We start from the raw sequence: 10,664 nt of genomic DNA, 5'->3' as shown, positions 1-10,664 counted from the left end.
AGGATCAGCCACGCCAAGGGGTGAGGCTGTGGTGTCAGAAGGTGGCAAGGGAGAAGCGTGCTCTTGCTAGGGCCCAGTAAAACTCTCGATTTACCATCCCAGGCTATGGATCGACAAACGTTTTCAGAGATAACCGCAGCGAGCTCCCCACACCTGGGGTAATGCGAGCGCCTGACAATGTGGTTATAATCCCCTTCGCCTACAGAAGGGATGAGCAGTGCCTAACGGGCCACATCGTGCAGTGCTTGCTTTCCCCAGACTGCCACCTTCTACAGCACAGGTGAGTTCCCCTAATGGCTCCAAAACTTGACCCCAGATACCATGGAGCTAAAGATGAAAGCAGTTCCATTCTGTTAAGCTCTTTTTTAGAAACATAGTTCAAGTCACTTTCTACCAACAGGGTGGTATGGACAGGCAAGCGCCCTTCCCCGATCTCTTTGCTACCTGTCAGCAATTTGGTTCAGAGACGTCTGTGATCCTTGTCCTGTAGATTTCGGTCTCTGAGAGCTGTTTCACAAAGCCTCGGTGTGGTCTCATGTTTGTTTTGCATTCCAGAACGTAGTACCAAGCTCTCTATAAACAGAGGGAAAGCAGAGAAGCACCAGGAATTCGAACCAAAAATGAATCTCAGGTACGTAGACAAAGCAGACACACATGTGGATGACACAGCTTTGTATTTACTCCCTGTGTTGGACAGCAAGAGCCTGCAGATAAGACTTTGGCCACCAAAGTAGGGACAGACTGGATCCAGGTGTGAACTCTGGAGAAGCCTGTCACCTTCACACTGCTCTCCTGGATACAAGGACAGCTCAGGATGCTCTCACTACCTATCTTGTGGTATTTCACACTGATGGAGCAATGCAGTCCATCATTTCTACCCTAAAAAGCTGTTTCTTCCTTGGGTGATAAGTGAAGCAGTGAAGTATCGGCTATTCACAGGTAAGCAACAAAGGTTATCATGATTCTGGATTGGTATGACCTGTTGTGGCAGGGCAGCTATGAGAGTCCAGTTATCCCTCTGCATTAATTACAGCCATCTTAATTATTTGTTAGTTCCACATAATCAGCAAGGAAGTTTGCTACACACAGGGCAGATACATTGCCTTGCTTTACTTTAGCTGCATCCTTGGGTTTACCCAGTAGTGCTTATCTTTCTGCTTTTAAAATAGGCTCCCCCTGCACCTGGAGCATTGCTCAAGCGCAATGAGCCCAAGGGTTGGGAGATAGCGCTCCGCTGGTTTGCTTTCCTAATCTCAGGGATTCTGCAGGCTCCAAGGCTGATCTTCCAATATTTAGTCCTCTGGGCCTGTGATGTGGGTGTCTCCACTTCCCCTGAACTCAATGGACCTACTCACACATCAATTCCTAATAGAGTGAGGGGCTGCACATCCCAAATCTGCCTTTCTTTTGCAATATCCACGTCTTTCGAAGCTCTCAAAGATCTTTGCCTCAATTGGGTGAAGGATCACAGGGGAACCTGTTGCACTGCTTTTATCTGCAGGAAACAAACTTCTCCGCCAGGGTAACCCCCGAGGAAAGCTTTGCCCAGCCAGCAATGGGCAAGCACCCAGACCAGCAGCAGCACGACAGCCTTTTCTTCTTTTTGTCTTTTTTTTTGGCACTCAGTAAAGTGCTGAGACCAACCTGTTGATACCAACCGAGAGAAACTGCAAGGATCAGCCTTTGACTTTTGCACTGCCGTCGCAAGCACCTCCAGCAACCGAACGTGCAAGGGCACGGTTATCAGTGCGCAGCAATCGCACCCAGCGCCAGCAGCAGAGACAGAAGTGTCTGCAGCCCTGCTGGCACGCTCAACCTGAAATTACCCTTTGGCACACAGCGATAGGAAGAGATTTCCTCTTATGTTGCAAATGTTTGCACAAAATCAATTAAACGATTAGATACGGGCCCAGGTTCAGTGAAGCTTGGCTCAATCCTTTCAGGGTCCCAAAGGAGGAAGCACTTTCCAAGCAAGGATAAGATTTTTAAGGAGACGCCTCTCAGTTCCTGTGGTCGCCAGCCCGCTCCGTGCTGAGCAGGCACCGTGGGACGGTGCTTACAGCAGCACCGTGTCCCTGCATTGTATGCAAAGGGGAAAAGGGCCTGGCACCTGGGGAGGGGCCGTCCTGCTATTGCACAGCCAGGCTAATGTCAGTCATCGTTCATTATTTTTCTTACATTATTCAGAGCTATGGAACAGACTGTACCTGCCAATTAACTTGTACATCCCTCCTGGGCTACTATTAGCCCGTTCCAGATTTCTGCAGTACTACCTGTGGGAGCACATTGCTCCTGGAGAAATAAAACAGGATTTTGGAAGAAGCCACTGCTACCGAGCCCAGTGGTAAATCAGAGCCCTGCAAGCACTGGCTTCTGAATTTCACAGAATCACAGAATCGCTCTGTTGGAAAAGCCCTCTGAGATCATCACGTCCAACCGCTCCTGTCTACCCCCTAAACCATATCCCTAAGTACCTCGTCTACCCGCTCTTTAAACACATCCAGGGATGGTGACTCCACCACCTCCCTGGGCAGCCTGTTCCAGCTTCTGACGACCCTCTCAGGAAAGAACTTCCTCCTTATCTCTAACCTGAACCTCCCTTGGCACAGCTTGGTGCCGTTTCCCCTTGTTCTATCCCCATCACCTGGGAGAAGAGCCCAGCACCCACCTCTCCACAACCTCCCTTGAGGCAGTTGTAGGTGGTGATGAGGTCTCCCCTCTGCCTTCTCTTCTCCAAGGTTTTCCCTGTACCCCGTGGTATTAAGGGATGAGATTAACTCCAGTAGCTTCCAGATACTCTCTTTCCCAGATCCAGGAGAGCAGAAATGCTGAGATCTGTAACTACAGCTTTATTTTTATAGCCCCATAGTTAAGTAGGGAAATGCAAGAACATCACACACACCAGGGTAAGGACTCGCAGATCCAAAATCACACCTAAGCCACCTCCTTAATGGTATAAAAAAGATACAATCTGTTTTAATAGAATGTTACGTTATCAGGTGGATAGTCTGCAAGAAAGCACAGATAATGTCTTTCCCATTACTACAGTAAAGAGGCTTCAAAAACAGAACTAAACTGCAGATCCAGGCAGTATCTGAAGGAAGTGTGACAGTGATTTACCTTCAGGGAAAGCTGGCAGGAGTGCATGAGATAGGCCACGGTTACTGTGCTGCTCCGGCTGAGCCCCAGGCTGGAGAACTCCAGCACCGCTCCGTGACACAGCTGAGCATCTGAGTAAAGAAATGCCAATCACAAATTAATGATCTGGGAAATGAAGCTTCCAATTGTACCGCCAAGCTCGAATGCAGTGACAGCTGACAGGCGAGAGCAGCCTGAGCGACGGGAGCCCTCATGAACCCTGACAGCAGCAGATGGGCACTGCCAGCTCCCGTTTCTGTAAGCATCTGCCTTTTTAAAAAATCCACCGAGCTAAAACACGGCTTCGAAGACCAGAACCAAATGACAGCACCCAGTTAATGCTTCATTACAGATCAGCGTCACTTTTACATCAGATAACTGAGGAAAAGTGGTCTACCAGGACCAATCAGCTGTGGTCAGCATTACACCACCTACTCAAACTCTCCCCAGAAAGGTTTAAAGGTATAGAAATTTCTGATGAACACAAGTCTCACTGTTCTTCACTCAAGCTGGAGCAACCAGCTCTCAAACTGGAGGGCAGTTAGACTTCAAATCCCTTACTCCTCTGTGGGGACCATCAGCAGGGAGCACTTACATGCCAGCTAGGGCGCTGGTTTTATGATGTTTTTAGTGAAAGTTGCTAAGATCAGCAAACTCATTTTGTAAAAAAGCCAAGCCCAGGGATGCTGTCAGTCGCTCCTAACACCATCAACTCTGCTATCTATGCCTAGAAGGTTACATATTTTATTAATAACCTTTGAATTCCCTCCCTCTCCAGAGCAGACAGCACGACATGTTTTTAGCATATCAGCAACTGAACTCTAGAAGTCAGAGGGCAAAGCCTCTTCTTTTGCTGCTGTTGAGAGGTTGCGGGGTTTTGTTGGTTTTCAGTTTATTTTTCAAGCACTAAAACAATGATTTATAACTTATTTCTATCATGAGATACCAACTCTGTTCTATAAGACCTGAGTAGAAATGGCCTCACTCCAACCTGGCATGAGGATACCCATGCTCAGAGCACGTGGAGAGCTTCAGTCTGGTGCTCACCCATAACCATTCCAGTTTAAGTTATCTACTCTGGACTACCAAGTAAGCAGTGCACATTTCCAGAAGAGCTACAGCTAATAAACTCTCGTAGTTGTTTTGGAAACTTCCACAAACTGATATGAGAAAGAAACTTTCTACTGGGGAGAAAACCTGAGGCGAAATGAAAGGCAAGTAAGTGGATTTCAGTATTTGGGTTTCAGTGCATGAAAATAATGAAATTCAGCTCAGGAATACAAAATTATATCCTCAAGTATTGTTTCCCTCTTTCTTTGTGTCCAGTTGTCATTTCTTACGCTGTACTTGGATTATACGGGCTGTGGGGACAGGGTGCTCTTTTACTTCTGGGTCTGTACAAGACTCAGCTCAGCAGGGCTTTGGTCTGTGTTATTTCATAAGAGTGATAAAAGACAAGGGCGGGGTTGGAGCCCATCACAGGATGGAGCTGCAGGAGCGGTGTCTGCTGTGCTGCTGCAGGCACCGAGATGCTGAGGACGATTTTTCTTGCCTCCTCTGTTGTAATCAGCTGAAGGCAGGTTTATGCTGTCCAACCTGAAAGTCTTCCTAGGCCCTGTGGTGGGTCTGCATGGCAAACCACAACGATGAGCAGCGTCCTGTGGCAAGTTCTCTAACATGTGTCACACTCTAGTTCAAATACAGCTCTGGTGGTTGAGGATTTGGGCTAGTAAATGTCAAATGGGTTGTATTTAAGAACAAAGGAATAGGAGGGAATCCTGTGAAGCCCTGGTAGACATCCCGCAGCAAAGCCTTTTCGGGTGGAAAAGCTCACTATTATCAGAGTAAGGTATTCCTTAAAGTAAGTAGGAACACCAGAGCCAGGTACCCTATAAAGTCTCCTCTCTGTCCCAAAGGATGGTTTGTAAGGCAGCCCTGGCATCTGTTAGGGTGTGGGCTGACCTGGGAGTAGGCTGATCTTGAAAGATTACGACCCTTGTGTCTGAGCTTCCCGTTCGGGTGAACTGCAGTCCCTCCCATCTGATATCCACGAGTGAGCAAGGCTTCAGGAATTCCAAATCAGGAACAACTCACCTATGAAATGACTCACGGTGGAAAAGGAAGAGAAAAGATCCGCTTCGAGCCAATCTGGAACAGGTATATGGAGATATCTGCTGCCTTCTGCAAACCTGGAAAGCAGAGCACATATCATGACATGGACCAGAGAAGCAGCTTTGATAAAATGTGTTTGTTGGAGGCAAGCTGATAATTTTGCTTGCTGTTACATGTGAGTTTTTTCATTATAATCATCATTAACATTATTATAAGGGATTTGTTATCAGAAGACAGTGAAGTGCTTGTCTGCATTGCTGCTGTGCTAGCTTTGGAGTAGAGACCAGAAAAATGAGCAGGAAATAGCACTCAAAGTCTGCAGTGTTTTCCTCCAACCAGAGGTTTCCTTGGAAGTTCACAGGCAGTGACTCATCTGCAGACGGGCTCTGGTGCTGTGCCACCCCACTTTTTTCACTGGCACAGACACTGGTGAGGGTATATCTTGAACTACTTAACTTACAGTGTGGCAGGCTGTTCAGAGATGTTGACTTGTGCTTTGATCTTCAGATCTTTCTGAATTTGTTGGTCACAGGCCTGCTTGAAGTTGCCCATATATAATTTCGCAGGCAGTATTTCTACAGGGTATGTCTGGAAGTTGTCTAGTTCCTGCCAAAGAGAAACCACAGGCTCGGTTTAGAGCATGTATTTACTCCTGTTAGCTCGGTAAGTTCTTAAACACAAGTCACGTGAAGAATTGAACACACTCTGAGTCAACAGCCCATGACACATTCTAGTGTAATGATTCATTTAATCACCTGTACTTTCTGTACACTGAAGTCTTCGCTAGGTTTAGTGAGAATAATTATCAGCATTGCTGGCACGGTGGCGTTGCTTGATCCTAACTAAACAGGAGGCAGGGTATATTCTTTACATTGTCTGGAGGGACTGCAGCATAACAGATCTGTTTGATGTTTTCCCCGGTTATTGTTTGCGAGGCTAAATGAAACCATCTGCCACCTGCACAGCTGCAGATGCTCCATGGTGCCACAACACGAGTCCACAGCTGCTTCCGGGGCCTGCAGCACGAAGGCCAAGAACACAAGTACACAAGTAGTCGACTGCGCCTCTACATCGCTCACAATGCCACAGCAGAACAGAGCAGTAGCCTTGTGATTTAAAGCAACAGAGAACAACAGCCTAAACTGAGAGGCAAGGAGGTATCTGTGTCCAGTTGAACCCGATGGGGAAGCTCAGCAGTTTGCTGCCCTTCACAAAGTGAATGGATTGTCTCTCTGCAGGTTAGCACCGTGTCATGGGCTATTTCACAGGACCCAGAAGCGGAGAGGTACAATGGGAACAAAAGACGTCGCAATGAGATGCTTTCTGCTGTCCAGTGCCCTCTGAATCTGCCCTGCCTCGTGTCCTGTCCTAGATGTGAGAAAAGGCTAATTGTTTCTCATAAGCTAAATAAATCAATGTCTGTAGGTGAAACCAAGCAATCAGGATCCCAGTGTTCCAGTGGATGGCTGTTTTCTTTCTGGGCCTGTTGAAACAATGCAGCAGCGCTTGCTTTGTGATTCTTCCTAATGAAAAGCTTTACAGGCAAAGAACACAGCGCTTGATAGGAGTTGCACTTGTCTGAAGCCGCTGACTGTGGAACCTGTCAGAGGAACCTGCTGCTTTTCAAGTTTGCCACTGTTTGTTTAGTTATCTGTACTCTCCCTAGGCCAGTTTCAGGGTTATCACAGAAACCTCCCCTGGCTGTTTTCATGAGCTTTCTTTCACACAATAGAAGAAGGATAAAAAAGGCAAAGTGTGGCTGTAAAAGAATAAGTGGTGAGACTCAGGGCAAGCAAAGTAACTCAAATTACATTTAATTCCTTTGTTTGAAGTTACTCTGATACCAGGTTTACACCACCACTTAACTCGAATTCATTAGCCATCAGCAGTTGAATATGAATGCTAATGTCTTCTACTTGCAAACGAGTCTCATCTCACCTGAGGCATCCAGAAGATCTTCTGAGTCCTCAGAAAATTATAGCAAGCTGAAAAACGCTTGTATCCTCCCTGCAGGATGAGCACGGGGTGGCGGGTGAACTGCTCCAAGCTTCTGGCGTATTGCACTGCAGGTCCTTCCTCAGCATCTAAGGAGATCAGAGCTGTTTGCCAGGGCAGGGTCAGAGTGCCCCTCTCTGCACTGGGGCCTCCCTCTGCCCCCTGACAATGCCCCCAGCAAATGCCTTTTCATTTCACCTAACAGTCTGCAGAAAACCTTGTTAAAAGCTAGACTTATTCAACTGCTGCTGCAGGGCAGTAACAAGGCACGCTGCTTTTCACCTCTTGTCCTGATCTTTCATTCCTCTCCTTGTTTCTTTTGTAGGTCTAGGTAAAGATTTTTTTCCCTCTCCATTATTCTTTGGGAAGTGCTTCTAATAAGTTCTCACAATAGGGAAGTATTATTAATTTAAATCGAATAATCTTAGTTTTTATAGAGGCCCTGTTCTTTAGCATGCTTTAAGCAAAGAGGAAGCTATCCTGAAGAAATCCTTCACAAGTGCTTTAACATTTGCCTCAGTGAAGCAAATTATGTGAGGTGTCTGCTCCCCCTCCTTCTTTCTCCCAAGGGATCCATCCCACTCGCCTCCAGCGATGTCTGCTTTAGAAACAGATCAGCACAACAGAAACCTACTTCTGGTTCTTCACACCTTCCCTGCTACAGTCTCATGACAAAGCATTTAGGAACATGCTTGCTTTATTCATTCCCCTTATGCTCCCAGATTTTTTTCTTTAAAATTGATGTAAATCTTTGCTAAAACCAGAGTAGCCTTTATAAAGCTACTAGGAGCCAAACAAACAGAGAAGTGGTTCTGCACACGGCAGAACTCCTTGCCAAAGGATGCGTGAAAGCTAAACATTTCCACGGTTCAAGGAAGACGGAACAATTACACGGAAAAGTTTCCAGCCCTTCACATTTCTCAGTGAACTCCAGCAAATCGTCACCCCTATTAAAGCTAAGCCTTTTAAAATATGATAATGTGAAAGCTTTCATAATCCTCAAAGAAGGAAGTGCTCACTCTGTGAAGACACAGAACTTGGGTCAGTGTTTTCAACCTCTGAAGAGGCACTGCTCCCTAAAAGGCAATTGTTGGACAAGTCCTGGCTCAGTGAAATTTAAAAAAAAGAAGAAGAATCTGTTCCTCACATGTGACAAGGAACTTCAGGGGGCCCAGCCCACTGAAGATAGGAAACCAGACCTGCCAGGAAGCCTTGAAACAAAATCTGGACTTCTGAAGCCTGAGAACATATGCAACACAGTGAAAAACCAAAGGCACAGCACAGATGTTAGTTTTTCAAACACAACTGAGTAAATCTGCATCTCTTCCAATAAGGTCATAAAATTAAATGAGGAATGGGGAGAATATTTATCCTGCAGTGAGGTCTTGACTGACACGGGTCACAGGTACCTGTTTCTTTCTCCTCTTCCTCATAGTCACAGCAACCCATAGAGCTGGTCTCACAGTCACACACCACACAGTATCTTACACAGCTCACACAGAATCACAGAATCCCAGAACGTTAGGGATTGGAAGGGACCTCCAAAGCTCATCCAGTCCAATCCCCCTGCCGGAGCAGGAACACCCAGATGAGGTTACACAGGAAGGCGTCCAGGCGGGTTTTGAATGTCTGCAGAGAAGGAGACTCCACAACCTCTCTGGGCAGCCTGGGCCAGGGCTCTGTCACCCTCACTGAGAAGAAGTTTCTTCTCCAATTTCAGTGGAACCTCCTGTGTTCCAGACTTGCTCCTCGCAGTCTGGTACCAGACACTCCCCCGTTGGACTCTACCAGAACACAGAGGAAGTGTATCAGGAGCACAGCTCTGCACTTTTCTACTGACATTGTGCAAGTTGCTACCCTATAGCTACGGGGTGGGTGTGGGGCTGCATCTGTACTCAACTCTGAAAGACCCATTTAGAATCCAGAAATGATGCAAACTATGCGGGATTGCTTCATCAGCCGCAGTGGTGAAGGTGCCAACGCTGTCCTTTATGAGACAAGGCTACAATCTGTTAGTTCTTGTGCAATACTTCTCCCATGTACAGCTCCTATGTGCCAATCCTTTGGGCTACTGAAGCCACCTTTGCTATCTTTGTGACAGAAGACATCCCCCAGTGGCAGACATGGGGCATGGCTGGAGCAGGCAGGGGAGGCTGGGACGATTCCCAAGGGTTTTAAGGCCATTTTTTTCCTCGGGCTAACTGCTAAATCCAAGGGTGGTTCACACAAACGGTACTCCTCCCTCACCTGCACAATCCTGCGTGCTGTAATAATATGGCTCTCATCGTATTCACACTGCATAGGAGCATCTGAAAAAAATAACCAAGACAGAGCAATTGACTTATTTGCTGCTTTTAAGGCAGAATCCTGCCCCTGATTCAGTCAGTGGGAATTGAGACAACCAGAGAAAGAGATTCGGTTTCTTAGAAACCATGACTTTCTGATGTGGATACAATGAACCTCATTGCCAATGTGAATCTATGTGTAACACCAAATGACGCCAGCAGCTTTAGTCCTGACCCAAGCACGGTACTGCAGCGTTCACAGTGTCAGTTCTGCTCCATTCTGCTTTGCACTCTGGCCCAGCCTGGCCCCACTCACTGGGCCTACTCTGACCTCCTGGTGGCCAGCACCTCTGTCTCTGTGCTGCCCCAGAGGAGGGGAGAGGGGCACCGGAGACACCCCAAACTGGCTGACTCCCTTGCCGAAACAGGGCAGAGCATGTACCCTGGGACGGATCAGAGCAGGGACAGCAGGACAGAGAATCATAGATGGTTTTGGTTGGAAAAGACCTTTAAGATCATCAAATGCAACCATCGATCCAGCCCTGCTAAGTCTGTCTCTACACCATGTCTCTAAGCACCACATCTACTTACCTTTTAAACACCTCCAGGGATGGCGACTCAACCACCTCACTGGGCATCCTGTTCCAGTGCTTGACAACCTTTTCAGTAAAGAAATTTCTCCTAATATCAAACCTAAACCTCCCCTGGTGCAACTTAATACCATTTCCTCTTGTTCTACCACTAGCTACCAGGGAGAAGAGACAGACACTCCCCTCCCTCCCTCACTACCCCATTCTTTCTGGTAGTTGTAGAGGGTGATACGGCCTCCCCTCAGCCTCCTCTTCTCCAGGCTGCACACCCCCAGTTCCCTCAGCCAAGGGATGACAGAGCCAGAGCAGAACAGGGTCAAGGCCCCTGAAATGAGGTGGGAGAAATGTCCAACAGCCAGGCCCCAGCAGTTACAAGAAGTAACGCGGGCTCTGCCCCGCAACCCCGGGCCCTCAGGCGCTGCCTTGCCCGGCGCAGGCCGCGCCTCACCCAGCAGACAGAGGTAGCCGGGCTCTGCCAGGCGGGGGTACCGCCGGTGCTGGTTGAGGGTGTTGTAGAGGCGGCGAGGCTCGCACAGCGCTATCC

The 10,664-nt window shown here is 47.6% G+C and overlaps 1 protein-coding gene across 1 annotated transcript; it reads right to left on the bottom strand.

Moving 5' to 3' along the window:
* Positions 1 to 447: 447 nt before the first annotated feature.
* STYXL1 (serine/threonine/tyrosine interacting-like 1) lies at positions 448 to 10,653 on the bottom strand (the record flags this gene model as incomplete). Its single annotated transcript, XM_010185150.1, has 10 exons — positions 448 to 573; positions 3,121 to 3,230; positions 5,233 to 5,327; positions 5,711 to 5,856; positions 7,189 to 7,334; positions 8,265 to 8,321; positions 8,655 to 8,741; positions 8,990 to 9,029; positions 9,493 to 9,554; positions 10,569 to 10,653. Coding segments are annotated over 10 exons (954 nt in total), but the record flags the coding sequence as incomplete, so codon positions are not given.
* Positions 10,654 to 10,664: the final 11 nt, after the last annotated feature.

Source organism: Mesitornis unicolor, unplaced genomic scaffold (assembly GCF_000695765.1).
Source record: "Mesitornis unicolor isolate BGI_N332 unplaced genomic scaffold, ASM69576v1 scaffold20575, whole genome shotgun sequence".
NCBI classification, from domain to species: Eukaryota; Metazoa; Chordata; class Aves; order Mesitornithiformes; family Mesitornithidae; genus Mesitornis; species Mesitornis unicolor.
The sequence above is the reverse complement of the archived record's forward strand: the minus strand, read 5'-3'. Positions and strand labels throughout refer to the sequence as shown.